The sequence below is a fragment of the Procambarus clarkii genome, chromosome 38 (genome assembly GCF_040958095.1).
Source record: "Procambarus clarkii isolate CNS0578487 chromosome 38, FALCON_Pclarkii_2.0, whole genome shotgun sequence".
Classification (NCBI taxonomy): Eukaryota; Metazoa; Arthropoda; class Malacostraca; order Decapoda; family Cambaridae; genus Procambarus; species Procambarus clarkii.
The window spans coordinates 9,107,386-9,129,580 of NC_091187.1; the positions used below are offsets into that span (position 1 = coordinate 9,107,386).

The window sequence follows — 22,195 nt, forward strand, 5'->3', positions numbered from 1 at the left end:
GTTACCTGCTGTGGCCTACTGTTGCCTACTGTTACCTGCTGTTGCCTGCTGTTGCCTACTGTTACCTGCTGTTGCCTACTGTTGCCTACTGTTACCTGCTGTGGCCTACTGTTGCCTACTGTTGCCTGCTGTTGCCTACTGTTACCTGCTGTTGCCTGCTGTTGCCTACTGTTGCCTACTGTTACCTGCTGTTGCCTGCTGTGGCCTACTGTTACCTGCTGTGGCCTACTGTTGCCTACTGTTGCCTGCTGTTGCCTGCTGTTGCCTACTGTTACCTGCTGTTGCCTACTGTTACCTGCTGTTGCCTGCTGTGGCCTACTGTTACCTGCTGTGGCCTACTGTTGCCTACTGTTGCCTGCTGTGGCCTACTGTTACCTGCTGTTGCCTACTGTTGCCTGCTGTTGCCTACTGTTACCTGCTGTTGCCTGCTGTGGCCTACTGTTACCTGCTGTGGCCTACTGTTGCCTGCTGTTACCTGCTGTGGCCTACTGTTGCCTGCTGTGGCCTGCTGTTGCCTACTGTTGCCTGCTGTTGCCTGCTGTAGCCTACTGTTGCCTCCTGTTGCCTGCTGTTGCCTGCTGTTGCCTACTGTTGCCTGCTGTGGCCTACTGTTGCCTACTGTTGCCTGCTGTTACCTGCTGTTGCCTACTGTGGCCTACTGTGGCCTACTGTTACCTGCTGTTGCCTGCTGTTGCCTGCTGTTGCCTACTGTTGCCTGCTGTGGCCTGCTGTATTCTACTGTTGCCTACTGTTACCTGCTGTTGCCTGCTGTTGCCTACTGTTGCCTGCTGTGGCCTGCTGTAACCTACTGTTGCCTACTGTTACCTGCTGTTGCCTGCTGTTGCCTACTGTTGCCTGCTGTGGCCTACTGTTGCCTACTGTTGCCTGCTGTTACCTGCTGTTGCCTACTGTTGCCTACTGTGGCCTTCTGTTGCCTACTGTGGCCTGCTGTGGCCTACTGTTACCTGCTGTTGCCTACTGTTGCCTTCTGTTACCTGCTGTTGCCTGCTGTTGCCTACTGTTGCCTGCTGTTGCCTACTGTTGCCTGCTGTTGCCTACTGTTACCTGCTGTTGCCTACTGTTGCCTTCTGTTGCCTACTGTGGCCTACTGTTGCCTGCTGTTGCCTACTGTTGCCTTCTGTTGCCTACTGTTGCCTTCTGTTGCCTACTGTTACCTGCTGTTGCCTACTGTTACCTGCTGTGGCCTACTGTTGCCTACTGTTACCTGCTGTGGCCTACTGTTGCCTACTGTTACCTGCTGTTGCCTGCTGTTGCCTACTGTTACCTGCTGTTGCCTACTGTTGCCTACTGTTACCTGCTGTGGCCTACTGTTGCCTACTGTTGCCTGCTGTTGCCTACTGTTACCTGCTGTTGCCTACTGTTGCCTGCTGTTGCCTACTGTTGCCTACTGTTACCTGCTGTTGCCTGCTGTGGCCTACTGTTACCTGCTGTGGCCTACTGTTGCCTACTGTTGCCTGCTGTTGCCTGCTGTTGCCTACTGTTACCTGCTGTTGCCTACTGTTACCTGCTGTTGCCTGCTGTGGCCTACTGTTACCTGATGTGGCCTACTGTTGCCTACTGTTGCCTGCTGTGGCCTACTGTTACCTGCTGTTGCCTACTGTTGCCTGCTGTTGCCTACTGTTACCTGCTGTTGCCTGCTGTGGCCTACTGTTACCTGCTGTGGCCTACTGTTGCCTGCTGTTACCTGCTGTGGCCTACTGTTGCCTGCTGTGGCCTGCTGTTGCCTACTGTTGCCTGCTGTTGCCTGCTGTAGCCTACTGTTGCCTCCTGTTGCCTGCTGTTGCCTGCTGTTGCCTACTGTTGCCTGCTGTTGCCTACTGTTGCCTACTGTTGCCTGCTGTTACCCGCTGTTGCCTACTGTTGCCTACTGTGGCCTACTGTTACCTGCTGTTGCCTGCTGTTGCCTGCTGTTGCCTACTGTTGCCTGCTGTGGCCTGCTGTAGCCTACTGTTGCCTACTGTTACCTGCTGTTGCCTGCTGTTGCCTACTGTTGCCTGCTGTGGCCTGCTGTAGCCTACTGTTGCCTACTGTTACCTGCTGTTGCCTGCTGTTGCCTACTGTTGCCTGCTGTGGCCTACTGTTGCCTACTGTTGCCTGCTGTTACCTGCTGTTGCCTACTGTTGCCTACTGTGGCCTTCTGTTGCCTACTGTGGCCTGCTGTGGCCTACTGTTACCTGCTGTTGCCTACTGTTGCCTTCTGTTACCTGCTGTTGCCTGCTGTTGCCTACTGTTGCCTGCTGTTGCCTACTGTTGCCTGCTGTTGCCTACTGTTACCTGCTGTTGCCTACTGTTGCCTTCTGTTGCCTACTGTGGCCTACTGTGGCTTGCTGTTGCCTACTGTTGCCTTCTGTTGCCTACTGTTGCCTTCTGTTGCCTACTGTTACCTGCTGTTGCCTACTGTTACCTGCTGTTGCCTGCTGTTGCCTACTGTTGCCTGCTGTTGCCTGCTGTTGCCTACTGTTGCCTGCTGTTGCCTACTGTTACCTGCTGTTGCATACTGTTGCCTTCTGTTGCCGACTGTGGCCTACTGTTGCCTGCTGTTGCCTACTGTTGCCTTCTGTTGCCTACTGTTGCCTGCTGTTGCCTACTGTTACCTGCTGTTGCCTACTGTTACCTGCTGTTGCCTGCTGTTGCCTGTTGTTGCCTACTGTTGCCTGCTGTTGCCTGCTGTTGCCTACTGTTGCCTGCTGTTGCCTACTGTTGCCTGCTGTTGCTTGCTGTGGCCTACTGTTGCCTGCTGTGGCCTGCTGTGGCCTACTGTGGCCTACTGTGTCCTGCTGTTGCCTACTGTGGCTTACTGTGGCCTACTGTTACCTGCTGTTGCCTGCTGTGGCCTACTGTGGCCTACTGTTACCTGCTGTTGCCTGCTGTGGCCTGCTGTTGCCTGCTGTTGCCTGCCGTTGCCTACTGTTACCTACTGTTGCCTGCTGTTGCCTGCTGTTGCCTGCTGTGGCCTACTGTTGCCTGCTGTTGCCTACTGTTGCCTACTGTTGCCTGCTGTTGCCTGCTGTTGCCGACTGTTGCCTACTGTTGCCTGCTGTTGCCTGCTGTTGCCTGCTGTTGCCTGCTGTGGCCTACTGTTACCTGCTGTTGCCTACTGTTACCTGCTGTTGCCTACTGTTACCTGCTGTTGCCTGCTGTTGCCTGCTGTTGCCTGCTGTTGCCTGCCGTTGCCTACTGTTGCCTACTGTTACCTGCTGTTGCCTGCTGTTGCCTGCTGTTGCCTACTGTTGCCTGCTGTTGCCTGCTGTTGCCTGCTGTTGCCTGCTGTTGCCTACTGTTGCCTACTGTTGCCTACTGTTGCCTGCTGTGGCCTGCTGTGGCCTACTGTTGCCTGCTGTTGCCTACTGTGGCCTACTGTGGCCTACTGTTACCTGCTGTTGCCTGCTGTGGCCTACTGTGGCCTACTGTTACCTGCTGTTGCCTGCTGTGGCCTGCTGTTGCCTGCTGTTACCTGCTGTTGCCTACTGTTGCATGCCGTTGCCTACTGTTACCTACTGTTGCCTGCTGTTGCCTGCTGTGGCCTACTGTTGCCTGCCGTTGCCTACTGTTGCCTGCTGTTGCCTGCTGTTGCCTGCTGTTGCCTGCCGTTGCCTACTGTTGCCTACTGTTGCCTGCTGTTGCCTACTGTTGCCTGCTGTTGCCTGCTGTTGCCTGCTGTGGCCTGCTGTGGCCTACTGTTACCTGCTGTTGCCTACTGTTACCTGCTGTTGCCTGCTGTTGCCTGCTGTTGCCTACTGTTGCCTACTGTTGCCTGCTGTTGCCTGCTGTTGCCTGCTGTTGCCTGCTGTTGCCTGCTATGGCCTGCCGTAGCCTGTTGTGGCCTGCTGTAGCCTGTTGTGGCCTGTTGTAGCCTGTTGTGGCCTGCTGTAGCCTGTTGTGGCCTGCTGTAGCCTGTTGTGGCCTGCTGTAGCCTGCTGTGGCCTGCTGTAGCCTGTTGTGGCCTGCTGTAGCCTGTTGTGGCCTGCTGTAGCCTGTTGTGGCCTGCTGTAGCCTGCTGTGGCCTGCTGTAGCCTGCTGTGGCCTGCTGTAGCCTGCTGTGGCCTGCTGTAGCCTGCTGTGGCCTGCTGTGGCCGGCTGTAGCCTGTTGTGGCCTGCTGTAGCCTGTTGTGGCCTGCTGTAGCCTGTTGTGGCCTGCTGTAGCCTGCTGTGGCCTGCTGTAGCCTGCTGTGGCCTGCTGTAGCCTGTTGTGGCCTGCTGTAGCCTGTTGTGGCCTGCTGTAGCCTGTTGTGGCCTGCTGTAGCCTACTGTGGCCTGCTGTAGCCTGCTGTGGCCTGCTGTAGCCTGTTGTGGCCTGCTGTAGCCTGTTGTGGCCTGCTGTAGCCTGTTTGGGCCTGCTGTAGCCTGTTGTGGCCTGCTGTAGCCTGCTGTGGCCTGCTGTAGCCTGCTGTGGCCTGCTGTAGCCTGTTGTGGCCTGCTGTAGCCTGTTGTGGCCTGCTGTAGCCTGCTGTGGCCTGCTGTAGCCTGCTGTGGCCTGCTGTAGCCTGCTGTGGCCTGCTGTGGCCGGCTGTAGCCTGTTGTGGCCTGCTGTAGCCTGTTGTGGCCTGCTGTAGCCTGTTGTGGCCTGCTGTAGCCTGCTGTGGCCTGCTGTAGCCTGCTGTGGCCTGCTGTAGCCTGTTGTGGCCTGCTGTAGCCTGTTGTGGCCTGCTGTAGCCTGTTGTGGCCTGCTGTAGCCTACTGTGGCCTGCTGTAGCCTGCTGTGGCCTGCTGTGGCCTGTTGTGGCCTGCTGTAGCTTGTTGTGGCCTGCTGTAGCCTGTTTGGGCCTGCTGTAGCCTGTTGTGGCCTGCTGTAGCCTGCTGTGGCCTGCTGTAGCCTGCTGTGGCCTGCTGTAGCCTGTTGTGGCCTGCTGTAGCCTGTTGTGGCCTGCTGTAGCCTGCTGTGGCCTGCTGTAGCCTGCTGTGGCCTGCTGTAGCCTGCTGTGGCCTGCTGTAGCCTGTTGTGGCCTGCTGTAGCCTGTTGTGGCCTGCTGTAGCCTGCTGTGGCCTGCTGTAGCCTGCTGTGGCCTGCCATACTCGTTCGAGGGCTTCACCTACCCCCCCCCCCAACAATGTTAACGACATACAAAGTTACTGTATTAGTGTTAACTTACCCAAGGCAGACTTTCACCAACGTAAGTCTCCCATATTTAGACTTACTCTCTGGAAGTTACAGAATATTAAACTTGTAAGTAATGGTAAGGTCTGCTCTCACACATGATAACATACGATAACAACATTCCACACTTCTGTATTTGGGAATTTTATGCAAGATTTACACAAAGTATTTACAGTGCTAAGTGCTTTGTCAAAGTCTGAGTGTGTGATTAGGACGTGACTTAACTGTGTATTAGTCGTAAGTCTCGCCTCAGCCACACACTCAGGCCTTGACCAAGCCCTCAGGAGAGTGCGAAATACTTTGTGAAAATCTTTATATTAAATTCCCCAATATACAAGTGTGTGTTTTAGTCCCACATTTGCCCTTGTTACACTCAACAAGTTTAACATACAAGGTTAATCTCACCATGTTTAACTTAACGTCATGTTAATTGAACAGTGCAGTGTTAACTTATACTGTTAATAGCTGGCTGGCTGGGTGTTGGTGTACTGCTGGGCTGGCTGGCTGGCTGGCTGGCTGGCTGGGTGTTGGTGTACTGCTGGGCTGGCTGGCTGGCTGGCTGGCTGGGTGTTGGTGTACTGCTGGGCTGGCTGGCTGGCTGGCTGGCTGGGTGTTGGTGTACTGCTGGGCTGGCTGGCTGGCTGGCTGGGTGTTGGTGTACTGCTGGGCTGGCTGGCTGGCTGGCTGGCTGGCTGGCTGGCTGGCTGGGTGTTGGTGTACTGCTGGGCTGGCTGGCTGGCTGGCTGGGTGTTGGTGTACTGCTGGGCTGGCTGGCTGGCTGGCTGGCTGGCTGGGTGTTGGTGTACTGCTGGGCTGGCTGGCTGGCTGGCTGGGTGTTGGTGTACTGCTGGGCTGGCTGGCTGGCTGGGTGTTGGTGTACTGCTGGGCTGGCTGGCTGGCTGGGTGTTGGTGTACTGCTGGGCTGGCTGGCTGGGTGGTGTACTGCTGGGCTGGCTGGCTGGCTGGCTGGGTGTTGGTGTACTGCTCGGCTGGCTGGCTGGCTGGGTGTTGGTGTACTGCTGGGCTGGCTGGCTGGCTGGCTGGCTGGCTGGGTGTTGGTGTACTGCTGGGCTGGCTGGCTGGCTGGCTGGCTGGGTGTTGGTGTACTGCTGGGCTGGCTGGCTGGCTGGGTGTTGGTGTACTGCTGGGCTGGCTGGCTGGCTGGCTGGCTGGGTGTTGGTGTACTGCTGGGCTGGCTGGCTGGCTGGCTGGGTGTTGGTGTACTGCTGGGCTGGCTGGCTGGCTGGGTGTTGGTGTACTGCTGGGCTGGCTGGCTGGCTGGCTGGTTGGCTGGCTGGCTGGCTGGCTGGCTGGCCGGGTGTTGGTGTACTGCTGGGCTGGCTGGCTGGCTGGCTGGCTGGCTGGGTGTTGGTGTACTGCTGGGCTGGCTGGCTGGCTGGCTGGCTGGGTGTTGGTGTACTGCTGGGCTGGCTGGCTGGCTGGCTGGCTGGCTGGGTGTTGGTGTATTGCTGGGCTGGCTGGCTGGCTGGCTGGGTGTTGGTGTACTGCTGGGCTGGCTGGCTGGCTGGGTGTTGGTGTACTGCTGGGCTGGCTGGCTGGCTGGCTGGGTGGTGTACTGCTGGGCTGGCTGGCTGGCTGGCTGGCTGGCTGGGTGTTGGTGTACTGCTCGGCTGGCTGGCTGGCTGGCTGGCTGGCTGGGTGTTGGTGTACTGCTGGGCTGGCTGGCTGGCTGGCTGGCTGGCTGGGTGTTGGTGTACTGCTGGGCTGGCTGGCTGGCTGGCTGGCTGGCTGGCTGGCTGGGTGTTGGTGTACTGCTGGGCTGGCTGGCTGGCTGGGTGTTGGTGTACTGCTGGGCTGGCTGGCTGGCTGGGTGTTGGTGTACTGCTGGGCTGGCTGGCTGGCTGGCTGGCTGGCTGGGTGTTGGTGTACTGCTGGGCTGGCTGGCTGGCTGGCTGGCTGGGTGTTGGTGTACTGCTGGGCTGGCTGGCTGGCTGGCTGGCTGGCTGGCTGGCTGGCTGGCTGGCTGGCTGGGTGTTGGTGTACTGCTGGGCTGGCTGGCTGGCTGGCTGGCTGGCTGGGTGTTGGTGTACTGCTGGGCTGGCTGGCTGGCTGGCTGGGTGTTGGTGTACTGCTGGGCTGGCTGGCTGGCTGGCTGGCTGGCTGGGTGTTGGTGTTGTGCTGGGCTGGCTGGCTGGCAGGCTGGGTGTTGGTGTACTGCTGGGCTGGCTGGCTGGCTGGCTGGCTGGCTGGCTGGGTGTTGGTGTACTGCTGGGCTGGCTGGCTGGCTGGCTGGCTGGCTGGCTGGGTGTTGGTGTACTGCTGGGCTGGCTGGCTGGCTGTTGGTGTACTGCTGGGCTGGCTGGCTGGCTGGGTGTTGGTGTACTGCTGGGCTGGCTGGCTGGGTGTTGGTGTACTGCTGGGCTGGCTGGCTGGCTGGCTGGGTGTTGGTGTACTGCTGGGCTGGCTGGCTGGCTGGCTGGGTGTTGGTGTACTGCTGGGCTGGCTGGCTGGCTGGCTGGCTGGCTGGCTGGCTGGGTGTTGGTGTACTGCTGGGCTGGCTGGCTGGCTGGCTGGGTGTTGGTGTACTGCTGGGCTGGCTGGCTGGGTGTTGGTGTACTGCTGGGCTGGCTGGCTGGCTGGCTGGCTGGCTGGCTGGCTGACTGGGTGGCTGGGTGTTGGTGTACTGCTGGGCTGGCTGGCTGGCTGGCTGGCTGGCTGGCTGGGTGTTGGTGTACTGCTGGGCTGGCTGGCTGGCTGGCTGGGTGTTGGTGTACTGCTGGGCTGGCTGGCTGGCAGGGTGTTGGTGTACTGCTGGGCTGGCTGGCTGGCTGGGTGGGTGGTGTACTGCTGGGCTGGCTGGCTGGCTGGCTGGCTGGCTGGGTGTTGGTGTACTGCTCGGCTGGCTGGCTGGCTGGCTGGCTGGCTGGGTGTTGGTGTACTGCTGGGCTGGCTGGCTGGCTGGCTGGCTGGCTGGGTGTTGGTGTACTGCTGGGCTGGCTGGCTGGCTGGCTGGCTGGCTGGCTGGGTGTTGGTGTACTGCTGGGCTGGCTGGCTGGCTGGGTGTTGGTGTACTGCTGGGCTGGCTGGCTGGCTGGGTGTTGGTGTACTGCTGGGCTGGCTGGCTGGCTGGCTGGCTGGCTGGGTGTTGGTGTACTGCTGGGCTGGCTGGCTGGCTGGCTGGCTGGGTGTTGGTGTACTGCTGGGCTGGCTGGCTGGCTGGCTGGCTGGCTGGGTGTTGGTGTACTGCTGGGCTGGCTGGCTGGCTGGCTGGCTGGCTGGGTGTTGGTGTACTGCTGGGCTGGCTGGCTGGCTGGCTGGCTGGGTGTTGGTGTACTGCTGGGCTGGCTGGCTGGCTGGCTGGCTGGCTGGGTGTTGGTGTAGTGCTGGGCTGGCTGGCTGGCAGGCTGGGTGTTGGTGTACTGCTGGGCTGGCTGGCTGGCTGGCTGGGTGTTGGTGTACTGCTGGGCTGGCTGGCTGGCTGGCTGGCTGGCTGGCTGGCTGGCTGGGTGTTGGTGTACTGCTGGGCTGGCTGGCTGGCTGTTGGTGTACTGCTGGGCTGGCTGGCTGGCTGGGTGTTGGTGTACTGCTGGGCTGGCTGGCTGGCTGGCTGGCTGGCTGGGTGTTGGTGTACTGCTGGGCTGGCTGGCTGGCTGGCTGGGTGTTGGTGTACTGCTGGGCTGGCTGGCTGGCTGGCTGGGTGTTGGTGTACTGCTGGGCTGGCTGGCTGGCTGGCTGGCTGGCTGGCTGGCTGGCTGGGTGTTGGTGTACTGCTGGGCTGGCTGGCTGGCTGGCTGGGTGTTGGTGTACTGCTGGGCTGGCTGGCTGGGTGTTGGTGTACTGCTGGGCTGGCTGGCTGGCTGGCTGGCTGGCTGGCTGACTGGGTGGCTGGGTGTTGGTGTACTGCTGGGCTGGCTGGCTGGCTGGCTGGCTGGCTGGCTGGCTGGGTGTTAGTGTACTGCTGGGCTGGCTGGCTGGCTGGCTGGCTGGCTGGCTGGCTGGCTGGCTGGCTGGGTGTTGGTGTACTGCTGGGCTGGCTGGCTGGCTGGCTGGGTGTTGGTGTACTGCTGGGCTGGCTGGCTGGCTGGCTGGCTGGCTGGCTGGCTGGGTGTTGGTGTACTGCTGGGCTGGCTGGCTGGCTGGCTGGCTGGCTGGGTGTTGGTGTACTGCTGGGCTGGCTGGCTGGCTGGCTGGCTGGCTGGCTGGCTGGGTGTTGGTGTACTGCTGGGCTGGCTGGCTGGCTGGCTGGCTGGCTGGGTGTTGGTGTACTGCTGGGCTGGCTGGCTGGCTGGCTGACTGGCTGGGTGTTGGTGTACTGCTGGGCTGGCTGGCTGGGTGTTGGTGTACTGCTGGGCTGGCTGGCTGGCTGGCTGGCTGGGTGTTGGTGTTCTGCTGGGCTGGCTGGCTGGCTGGCTGGCTGGGTGTTGGTGTACTGCTGGGCTGGCTGGCTGGCTGGCTGGCTGGGTGTTGGTGTACTGCTGGGCTGGCTGGCTGGCTGGGTGTTGGTGTACTGCTGGGCTGGCTGGCTGGCTGGCTGGCTGGGTGTTGGTGTACTGCTGGGCTGGCTGGCTGGCTGGCTGGCTGGCTGGCTGGCTGGCTGGCTGGCTGGCTGGCTGGGTGTTGGTGTACTGCTGGGCTGGCTGGCTGGCTGGGTGTTGGTGTACTGCTGGGCTGGCTGGCTGGCTGGGTGTTGGTGTACTGCTGGGCTGGCTGGCTGGCTGGCTGGCTGGGTGTTGGTGTACTGCTGGGCTGGCTGGCTGGCTGGCTGGCTGGCTGGGTGTTGGTGTACTGCTGGGCTGGCTGGCTGGCTGGCTGGCTGTTGGTGTACTGCTGGGCTGGCTGGCTGGCTGGGTGTTGGTGTACTGCTGGGCTGGCTGGCTGGCTGGCTGGGTGGTGTACTGCTGGGCTGGCTGGCTGGCTGGCTGGCTGGCTGGCTGGGTGTTGGTGTACTGCTGGGCTGGCGGGGGGGGGGGTGATAGTCCATAAGTGACAGTAGTGCCAACATGCCTATGTTGATAACACATCAAATAACACTGTACCAACATACCCATGTTGATAGTCCAAAAGTGGTATCTGTACCAACAAGCCCATCTTCATCATTCGACAGAGCCAGCATTTTATATTATAATTATATAAATTATTATATAGAACTTAAGAACAAAGGTAACTGTAGAAGGCCTATTGGCCCATACGAGGCAGCTGCTATTGGTCCATACGAGGCAGCTGCTATTGGCCCATACGAGGCAGCTGCTATTGGCCCATACGAGGCAGCTGCTATTGGTCCATACGAGGCAGCTGCTATTGGTCCATACGAGGCAGCTCCTATTGGTCCATACGAGGCAGCTGCTATTGGCCCATACGAGGCAGCTGCTATTGGTCCATACGAGGCAGCTGCTATTGGCCCATACGAAGCAGCTGCTATTGGTCCATACGAGGCAGCTGCTATTGGTCCATACGAGGCAGCTGCTATTGGTCCATACGAGGCAGCTCCTATTGGCCCATACGAGGCAGCTGCTATTGGCCCATACCAGGCAGCTGCTATTGGTCCATACGAGGCAGCTGCTATTGGTCCATACGAGGCAGCTGCTATTGGTCCATACGAGGCAGCTCCTACTGGTCCATACGAGGCAGCTGCTATTGGCCCAAACGAGGCAGCTGCTATTGGTCCATACGAGGCAGCTCCTATTGGCCCATATGAGGCAGCTCCTATTGGTCCATACGAGGCAGCTCCTATTGGCCCATACGAGGCAGCTCCTATTGGCCCATACGAGCCAGCTCCTATTGGTCCATACGAGGCAGCTGCTATTGGTCCATACGAGGCAGCTGCTATTGGTCCATACGAGGCAGCTGCTATTGGTCCATACGAGGCAGCTGCTATTGGTCCATACGAGGCAGCTGCTATTGGTCCATACGAGGCAGCTCCTATTGGTCCATACGAGGCAGCTGCTATTGGTCCATACGAGGCAGCTGCTATTGGTCCATACGAGGCAGCTGCTATTGGTCCATACGAGGCAGCTGCTATTGGCCCATACGAGGCAGCTCCTATTGGTCCATACGAGGCAGCTGCTATTGGTCCATACGAGGTAGCTGCTATTGGTCCATACGAGGTAGCTGCTATTGGCCCATACGAGGTAGCTGCTATTGGTCCATACGAGGCAGCTGCTATTGGTCCATACGAGGTAGCTGCTATTGGTCCATACGAGGCAGCTGCTATTGGTCCATACGAGGCAGCTCCTATTGGTCCATACGAGGCAGCTCCTATTGGTCCATACGAGGCAGCTGCTATTGGTCCATACGAGGCAGCTCCTATTGGTACATACGAGGCAGCTGCAATTGGTCCATACGAGGCAGCTCCTATTGGTCCATACGAGGCAGCTGCTATTGGTCCATACGAGGCAGCTGCTATTGGCCCATACGAGGCAGCTGCTATTGGTCCATACGAGGCAGCTGCTATTGGTCCATACGAGGCAGCTGCTATTGGTCCATACGAGGCAGCTGCTATTGGCCCATACGAGGCAGCTCCTATTGGTCCATACGAGGCAGCTGCTATTGGTCCATACGAGGCAGCTCCTATTGGTCCATACGAGGCAGCTCCTATTGGTCCATACGAGGCAGCTGCTATTGGCCCATACGAGGCAGCTCCTATTGGTCCATACGAGGCAGCTGCTATTGGCCCATACGAGGCAGCTCCTATTGGTCCATACGAGGCAGCTCCTATTGGTCCATACGAGGCAGCTGCTATTGGTCCATACGAGGCAGCTGCTATTGGTCCATACGAGGCAGCTGCTATTGGTCCATACGAGGCAGCTCCTATTGGTCCATACGAGGCAGCTGCTATTGGTCCATACGAGGCAGCTCCTATTGGTCCATACGAGGCAGCTCCTATTGGTCCATACGAGGCAGCTCCTACTGGTCCATACGAGGCAGCTCCTATTGGTCCATACGAGGCAGCTCCTACTGGTCCATACGAGGCAGCTCCTATTGGTCCATACGAGGCAGCTCCTATTGGTCCATACGAGGCAGCTGCTATTGGTCCATACGAGGCAGCTCCTATTGGTCCATACGAGGCAGCTCCTATTGGTCCATACGAGGCAGCTGCTATTGGCCCATACGAGGCAGCTCCTATTGGTCCATACGAGACAGCTGCTATTGGTCCATACGAGGCAGCTGCTATTGGTCCATACGAGGCAGCTCCTATTGGTCCATACGAGGCAGCTGCTATTGGTCCATTCGAGGCAGCTGCTATTGGTCCATACGAGGCAGCTGCTATTGGCCCATACGAGGCAGCTGCTATTGGTCCATACGAGGCAGCTCCTATTGGCCCATACGAGGCAGCTGCTATTGGTCCATACGAGGCAGCTCCTATTGGCCCATACGTGGCAGCTCCTATTGGTCCATACGAGGCAGCTGCTATTGGCCCATACGAGGCAGCTCCTATTGGTCCATACGAGGCAGCTCCTATTGGTCCATACGAGGCAGCTCCTATTGGCCCATACGAGGCAGCTCCTATTGGTCCATACGAGGCAGCTCCTATTGGTCCATACGAGGCAGCTCCTATTGGTCCATACGAGGCAGCTCCTATTGGTCCATACGAGGCAGCTCCTATTGGTCCATACGAGGCAGCTCCTATTGGCCCATACGAGGCAGCTCCTATTGGTCCATACGAGGCAGCTCCTATTGGCCCATACGAGGCAGCTCCTATTGGCCCATACGATGCAGCTGCTATTGGCCCATACGAGGCAGCTCCTATTGGTCCATACGAGGCAGCTCCTATTGGCCCATACGAGGCAGCTCCTATTGGTCCATACGAGGCAGCTCCTATTGGTCCATACGAGGCAGCTCCTATTGGTCCATACGAGGCAGCTCCTATTGGTCCATACGAGGCAGCTCCTATTGGCCCATACGAGGCAGCTCCTATTGGTCCATACGAGGCAGCTCCTATTGGTCCATACGAGGCAGCTCCTATTGGTCCATACGAGGCAGCTCCTATTGGCCCATACGAGGCAGCTCCTATTGGTCCATACGAGGCAGCTCCTATTGGTCCATACGAGGCAGCTCCTATTGGTCCATACGAGGCAGCTCCTATTGGTCCATACGAGGCAGCTCCTATTGGTCCATACGAGGCAGCTCCTATTGGCCCATACGAGGCAGCTCCTATTGGTCCATACGAGGCAGCTCCTATTGGCCCATACGAGGCAGCTCCTACTTATAACAACATAATCTATTCATTTACGTTCAGGTAAATATTTAAAACGTGAAAAACTCACAGTAAAAAAATACAAAGTTGATATAATTAAATAAATTTAAAAGGATATATTAAATTGGATTAAAATAAAAAACTTATTGTGTGGGAGCGAGCCGTCCTGTTGATAAGATAGGACCACCTGGCTCAGTGAGCACCACTCCCAGCATGGGTCAGTATCACCCACGATAGTGGCTGGGTCAGTATTACCCACGATGGTGGCTGGGTCAGTATTACCCACGATGGTGGCTGGGTCAGTATTACCCACGATGGTGGCTGGGTCAGTATTACCCACGATGGTGGCTGGGTCAGTATTACCCACGATGGTGGCTGGGTCAGTATTACCCACGATGGTGGCTGGGTCAGTATTACCCACGATGGTGGCTGGGTCAGTATCACCCACGATGGTGGCTGGGTCAGTATTACCCACGATGGTGGCTGGGTCAGTATCACCCACGATGGTGGCTGGGTCAGTATTACCCACGATGGTGGCTGGGTCAGTATCACCCACGATGGTGGCTGGGTCAGTATTACCCACGATGGTGGCTGGGTCACCCATGATGGTGGCTGGGTCAGTATAACCCACGATGGTGGCTGGGTCAGTATTACCCATGATGGTGGCTGGGTCACCCATGATGGTGGCTGGGTCAGTATAACCCACGATGGTGGCTGGGTCAGTATAACCCACGATGGTGGCTGGGTCACCCACGATGGTGGCTGGGTCAGTATAACCCACGATGGTGGCTGGGTCACCCACGATGGTGGCTGGGTCACCCACGATGGTGGCTGGGTCACCCACGATGGTGGCTGGGTCACCCACGATGGTGGCTGGGTCACCCACGATGGTGGCTGGGTCACCCACGATGGTGGCTGGGTCACCCACGATGGTGGCTGGGTCACCCACGATGGTGGCTGGGTCACCCACGATGGTGGCTGGGTCACCCACGATGGTGGCTGGGTCACCCACGATGGTGGCTGGGTCACCCACGATGGTGGCTGGGTCAGTATAACCCACGATGGTGGCTGGGTCAGTATAACCCACGATGGTGGCTGGGTCACCCATGATGGTGGCTGGGTCAGTATAACCCACGATGGTGGCTGGGTCAGTATAACCCACGATGGTGGCTGGGTCAGTATAACCCACGATGGTGGCTGGGTCACCCATGATGGTGGCTGGGTCAGTATAACCCACGATGGTGGCTGGGTCACCCACGATGGTGGCTGGGTCACCCACGATGGTGGCTGGGTCACCCACGATGGTGGCTGGGTCACCCACGATGGTGGCTGGGTCACCCACGATGGTGGCTGGGTCACCCACGATGGTGGCTGGGTCACCCACGATGGTGGCTGGGTCACCCACGATGGTGGCTGGGTCACCCACGATGGTGGCTGGGTCACCCACGATGGTGGCTGGGTCACCCACGATGGTGGCTGGGTCACCCACGATGGTGGCTGGGTCAGTATAACCCACGATGGTGGCTGGGTCAGTATAACCCACGATGGTGGCTGGGTCAGTATCACCCACGATGGTGGCTGGGTCAGTATAACCCACGATGGTGGCTGGGTCAGTATCACCCATGATGGTGGCTGGGTCAGTATAACCCACGATGGTGGCTGGGTCACCCACGATGGTGGCTGGGTCAGTATAACCCACGATGGTGGCTGGGTCAGTATCACCCATGATGGTGGCTGGGTCAGTATAACCCACGATGGTGGCTGGGTCACCCACGATGGTGGCTGGGTCACCCATGATGGTGGCTGGGTCAGTATAACCCACGATGGTGGCTGGGTCACCCACGATGGTGGCTGGGTCACCCATGATGGTGGCTGGGTCACCCATGATGGTGGCTGGGTCAGTATTACCCACGATGGTGGCTGGATCACCCACGATGGTGGCTGGGTCAGTATTACCCACGATGGTGGCTGGGTCAGTATCACCCACGATGGTGGCTGGGTCAGTATCACCCACGATGGTGGCTGGGTCAGTATCACCCACGATGGTGGCTGGGTCAGTATCACCCACGATGGTGGCTGGGTCAGTATCACCCACGATAGGTTTAGGGGTAATAGAAATAGCCTAAGCTATTCTATCCCTATGAGATGTATTGTTTTCTTGTCTCAATAAACATACTTGAACTTGTGTAGATAAGTTCACCCCAGTAAACTGGCGGATTTTACTTAGACTTTCACTCACCCCGAGACATATTTTATTTATTCACTTGAAGGCCAGAAAGTTCAATCATTTATGAGGGGAAAGTCTTAGCCTCGAGCCTTGCTGTGCGTCATTACATAACAGCCCAAAAGACTAAGAGGTTGTAATCACACCTTTCGATTTAGTGTTAATTTTCTACTTCATCTACTGGGAAAACGTTAATTTTCTACTTCATCTACTGGGAAAACGTTAATTTTCTACTTCATCTACTGGGAAAACGTTAATTTTCTACTTTATCTACTGGGAAAACGTTAATTTTCTACTTCATCTACTGTGGAAAACGTTAATTTTCTACTTCATCTACTGGGAAAACGTAAATTTTCTTCTTCATCTACTGGGAAAACGTTAATTTTCTACTTCATCTACTGGGAAAACGTTAATTTTCTACTTCATCTACTGGGAAAACGTAAATTTTCTTCTTCATCTACTGGGAAAACGTAAATTTTCTTCTTCATCTACTGGGAAAACGTAAATTTTCTTCTTCATCTACTGGGAAAACGTAAATTTTCTTCTTCATCTACTGGGAAAACGTAAATTTTCTTCTTCATCTACTGGGAAAACGTAAATTTTCTTCTTCATCTACTGGGAAAACGTAAATTTTCTACTTCATCTACTGGGAAAACGTAAATTTTCTTCTTCATCTACTGGGAAAACGTAAATTTTCTTCTTCATCTACTGGGAAAACGTAAATTTTCTTCTTCATCTACTGGGAAAACGTAAATTTTCTTCTTCATCTACTGGGAAAACGTAAATTTTCTACTTCATCTACTGGGAAAACGTAAATTTTCTACTTCATCTACTGGGAAAACGTAAATTTTCTACTTCATCTACTGGGAAAACGTAAATTTTCTACTTCATCTACTGGGAAAATATAAACTACCTTCTGGTACAAAAACATTGTACTGCTTTTCGGTAAAATGTACTAAAATAAGCCTTTTTTCACACTGCAGGGCCACAGTAGCCCAAGGCTCACATTGTACCGCTGTGGTACAAATGTACCGTATGTGGCAGACTTGGCCAGCGAGACGTCGGCCAGGATGAGCTGCCAAGCAGGACTTATTTGCCAGAGTTGCCAGGTAGGCCGAGCGACCAGTCAGAGCTGTGAGAGCGTGGTGGACACATATAGCTGACCGCCTGTGTCCTATTTGTATGTATCCTAATATTATGTCTTAATTGTGATATTGGATTTACAGTGGTAGAGAGACGTGTGCAACTGTGCAGGTGTGTCTTCTGACGCAGATAATGACACCATTCACAGTTGTCATGAGGCTAGGACCACACTCATTGATATTGATCGACTATATTAATCAAGATGACTATTTTTCCATTGTACTTATTACTTATACTTGTTAATAAGTGAGCATGCCTGGCGCAGTGAGGGGGAGGGAGTCACCGCTATTGTCATCACTGGGCGGATTGTTTTGATCAATACTAATCAGTGAGCACAAGGCCATCATTGCCTGGGGAGCTAGTTTATTAGTATGTACTTTGATGCTCAGGTTCACCATACGTTATCTGATGACTAGTGATGATTTATCTTGTTAATGTCATGACCAGTAAGTTGTATATGTGATTTAATTATCAATTATATATATATATATATATATATATATATATATATATATATATATATATATATATATATATATATATATATATATATATATATATATATATATATATATATTGTGTCGACTTGCACGTTGGTAAATAGGGATTCGACGTCCAGGGAAGCAATGATTCCATCGGGCTGAGTAGATTTGATTAATTCTAGGAAATCTGCTGATGATTGTAGATTATACTTACTTGGAGTGTATGGAGTTAGGAGTTCGTTAAGTCTTTTTGCTAGGTGATAGGTTGGAAGACGTTTACCAACGTCTCAGTCGACACAACCATAGGAATGATACTGGACAGAGTATACAGAGACGAGAGCACCCCCAAATTAGACATACCTGAGCCACACTTGAAGAGTCTTCTCGAAGCATGTACAAAGGAAGCCCCTTTCATCAGTCCACAAGGAGACATGTATTTACAAATAGACGGAGTAGCAATGGGCTCCCCCTTAGGAGTTTTATTTGCTAATTTTTATATGGGAACCATCGAAGATAGGGTCTTCAGTAGCAGACTAAAAACCAACTGTATACTGCCGTTATGTAGATGACATATTCGTAATAGTAAAAGACTCAGATGAACTAATTGATCTAAAAAGCCATCTAGAGAGAGAGTCAATACTCTCAGTACACATGAAAATAGTGAAAATAACAGTCTGCCATTCCTGGATGTACTAATAACAAAAACAGGAACCTCTTTAAGCACCAACGTATATACCAAGCCCACCAACATAGGATTATGCCTGAACGGTAGAAGTGAGTGCCCCCAAAGATACAAAGCCAGTGTTCTCAATGCTTATATTCGTCGAGCGCTTACCCACTGCTCTGAGTGGAGCAACGTGAGTAGAGAGTTTGAAAGAGTAACTCAGGTATTGGTGAACAACGGATATAGCAACGCGGAAATAAACGCTGCTATAAGAAGACACTTGGACCGTTGGTATAATTCAGAACCTAGAACAGAAACCACAACACCCCCAATAAAATTATATTACAAATCAACCATGCACAGTGAACATATAAAAGAGGAAAGAATAATGAAAGAAATAATCCGTAAAGGAGTAAAAAGCACTACTCCTAACCAAAACATAAACCTGATAATATTCTACAAAACCAAGAAGACTTCCGAACTCCTTATCAAAAACAGCCCGAAGCCGACGGAGAACCCTCTACAGCAGTCAAGCGTTGTATACATGTACACTTGCCCCCACGAAGGATGTAACCTTCAATGTAAGTACATAGGTATGACGTCAACCAAGCTGACGAGGCGTTTGACATGCCATCATTCAATCCGGTGCCCCTAGGAATCACATGAGACAAGCCCATGACATCACTCTAACAAGAGAAATGTTGAACAAGAATACTTGCATAATAGACAAAACCCAAGATGCAAGAAGATTACAAATTCTTGAGGCAATTCACATAAGAATAGAGCGACCTACCATGAACACCCAAATAACGGAACTATTTACTCTACCCACCATGAGAGTAAGGACAAGACAAGAACATATCGATGCCAACACAGAAGACAATGTCCAACATAACAGGCCAGTTACACGTGATTAATCTTTGTATGTAGATAGGAGCTGCCTCGTATGGGCCAATAGGCCTTCTGCAGTTACCTCTATTCTTATGATCTTATGTTTCACCCCACATTTATCCCTTATGCATCTCCCCATGTTTTCACCTTTATTGTCTTATCACCTGACCCAGTGCGGGTATAAATCAACCAGTTCTGAAAATTCTTTCAGAAAAAAGCATGATTCTTGATAGAGAGGGTGATCATCCACACCCAAATTACACTCCTTCCGCACCGTGGGAAGAGCCTACTTTCAAAATTGTAATAGAAAGTATCCCAATGAAAAAGGCTGCCTATGATCCGACAATCCTAAGGCGCATAATAGAAGAGCAAATATATAGCATAGCAGTAGCAGGAGCCACCCACATCTTCACAGACGGATCGGTGGACACAGAATATGAGAGTGCTGGCGCTGCTCTTTGCACGACCAGCGTACAGGCATATTGGAGACTGGGAGGACTAGTATCATCAACCCAAACTGAGCTGTTTGCCATACAACAGGCATTCGCATATGTGATTGCACAAAACACTCAAAATGCAATCATACACACAGACTCAAAAGCTGCACTTCAAATACTAGGACAAAAACAGTGGAAAGATAATGTGGAAATAATTACCACCATTTTGTATCTTGGAGCAGTCGCTAAAGGTAAAGGCCTCAACATAACTTTAAACTGGATCCCATCCCATATTGGAATCCCATTAAATGAAAAAGCTGATGAAATTGCTAAATTGGCAACTCGTCATCCAGTGATACATAAAACAATTCAACCCAGCCTAGAGAACATAAAAAACATCATCACCAAAAAACTCTCACATCTCAACAAAGCCGACCTGCACCAGAGAATAGCTGGAGGTTCGCCATCTGCAACATGGTATCTTCAGGCAACCAAATTAGAAAGGTTAAATATCCCAAAAGGAATCCACAGGGAAATAGCAGTTAGGCTATACAGACTACGTCTAGGTTACAGATGCAACTGGGAGATTGGTGAACCCCGACAGAGAGAGTGCATCTTCTGCCAAACTGTCACAGAAAAGCCATTACTTCACTATCTTCTGGAATGTGAAGCAACCAATGACCTTAGAAGAGCTTTAAGAGTTCTTGAATCATGCAGTGGCCACCTGAAGCCATCAACACAGCCACTCTCCTGGTCAACAAAGGTGTCCAGCAGCTGGACACCCTCATAAAGACTGTGAAGCAGTATCCTCCCCCACGATAACAGCTTGATGGTTAAATGCAACCTCAGAATACTGAGGAAAAAAATTGTACCACTTACGGGCTATTCATGCCCGTGCCACCTCTTGGGTGGCTTAATCTTTATCAATCAATCATCAATCAAATTCTTTTCACTTGAGAATGAACCATGGAGGTTCGAAACGTTGTGCAAATTGTATAAATAAGTGTAATACATTCTATAGTAATTTACTTTTTTTTTCTTCACCTTGAAATTACGAAAATGAGTTTTGGAGAACTCTTCTTTCAGCTAAAACAATATATATATATATATATATATATATATATATATATATATATATATATATATATATATATATATATATATATATATATATATATATATATATATATATATATATATATATATTATATATTATATATTATATATATATATTTTATATATACAAATATACAAGAGTTGTTACATGGTTGTAAAGCCAGCAGTAAGCATAGCGGCCCAGTCAATCCTCCCCGGCCAGGATACAAACCCAGGCTAAAGCGCTCGCGGAACACCGGGCAAGAGTATTACCACTGCACCAAGTGGACTAGGTGATTGATAATGATTTCAGTGTCTCATTATAAAACCTAATAGAGTTAAAAGTGTACAAGTTACATTTAATTAACAACCCGGAAGATAGTTTTCAATTGTTTTTACTTTAAGAATTATAAAAACCTAGTGACCGAGAAGCAGTCATTTGCCAGCCACGAATTTCTGAGTTTGGATGAGGATACTGGACATGATTCTCATATATTTGTTTATTGTGTGATATGTTTTTATTGCGTATTTTCTTCTGTACTAACGTTTGTCTGGTGGTGTAGTGAGAGAAGAGATCAATATGTGTGTCACCGCCAATGATGACATCATAATAGAAAAGAAGTAGAGAGAACTGAACGAGTTTGAGGAGTTAGCCTAATGCTATACTTCCCAAATTTTCTCCTTCATTACCCACAACTGTTTATCAGTGGTCTTTTTTACCCAGTGTAGGTAAATAGGAAGCAAATGTTTAATGCAATGACATTATTGTAAAAATCTCTAAACATTTAAGCAGCCACAGAAACATGTCAATTATTCACCATGAATATATCATCACTCAGGTCCCAGTTAATGAGAAAAATGCCACTGCCCCATCCTGCTAGTTCCTTAAAATTGGGAGCAATTGGGGATATAGCATGCGACACATATTATTCACTGTTCAGTAAACAGTTTCGTTTTGTGGTGTATATGAAGGCAAGATTAAAAAAATCCTAATTTACCCATGCTTGGAGAAGGCAATAATTGCATCACGGTCTTCCCATCTACCTCGGGATATTCATCGTTAATTGTTAAACAGACAGATTCCATATTATCCTTTACTTCAAGTAACATTTTGCCGTGACTGCCTGATCTAAACTCAATCATTTGTCATGCAAAACCATTAACGCTATCGGGGTGTTTAGTCAAGTATCATACAAATGGGTTTGAAACCCATTGATACATAGACCTTTCTTGTTCAGTTAAGTTTTTTATTTTACAGGGATATTCCAGCGTGGGAACCTCTGGCTGGCCCTCTAAGTGTTACTTGTTTCTGTTTTACTTAGGCGGAGTATGAGTATTTATGACTCGTATGGTCGCTTCAGTAAGATTATGCTCCGTGTGTTTAACTTATGCTCTGTTGAATCTAAGTTTAAATCTTATTGGGTTTGTAACTGTGTTAGATAATGTTCCAGTGGGCTGTCGGGCATTTCTCGACAGTGCCTGAAACATTTCCTCTCATCTTCTGGAACCTGTAAGCCTATTTCCCATGCACATGGGTGTCCAAGCCTGATGCGATACAAGTATTATATTGCTTGTAACCAGACAGTTTTGTGAAGTGGGTCACGCGTCATCCTTGAGTTCACTGAAGTCAACCCCGTCAGCATCCTGCAAGGACATAAAAGGGTAAATTTTAATGTGTAGTTCGAGATGTGTCGTTACCCAAATAAAAACCAATTTTACCCAATTTTGGGTAATTTACCCATTTTGGGGAATCACTACGTTAATATATACAGCCCATCCTCCGAATAGTTAGTACGTTTTAATACTATTTTTTTTTTTTTTTTTAGATATATACAAGAGTTGTTACATTCTTGTACAGCCACTAGTACGCGTAGCGTTTCAGGCAGGTCCCTGGAATACGATCCCCGCCGCGAAGAATCGTTTTTTCATCCAAGTACACATTTTACTGTTGAGTTAAACAGAGGCTACAGTTAAGGAATTGCAACCAG

At 52.4% G+C, this 22,195-nt stretch overlaps 1 protein-coding gene across 1 annotated transcript in view; it reads right to left on the bottom strand.

The window, feature by feature from the left end:
• LOC138372163 (autotransporter adhesin BpaC-like) overlaps positions 1-21,317 on the bottom strand; it is a 74,611-nt gene extending 53,294 nt beyond the window's left edge. Inside the window, exons 1-2 of the mRNA XM_069337474.1 lie at positions 21,206-21,317; positions 13,504-15,347 (exon numbers count right to left, since the gene is read on the bottom strand). Coding sequence (XP_069193575.1) covers positions 13,504-15,347; positions 21,206-21,317 — 1,956 coding nt within the window. The remainder of the gene's footprint in view (positions 1-13,503; positions 15,348-21,205) is intronic.
• Positions 21,318-22,195: the final 878 nt, after the last annotated feature.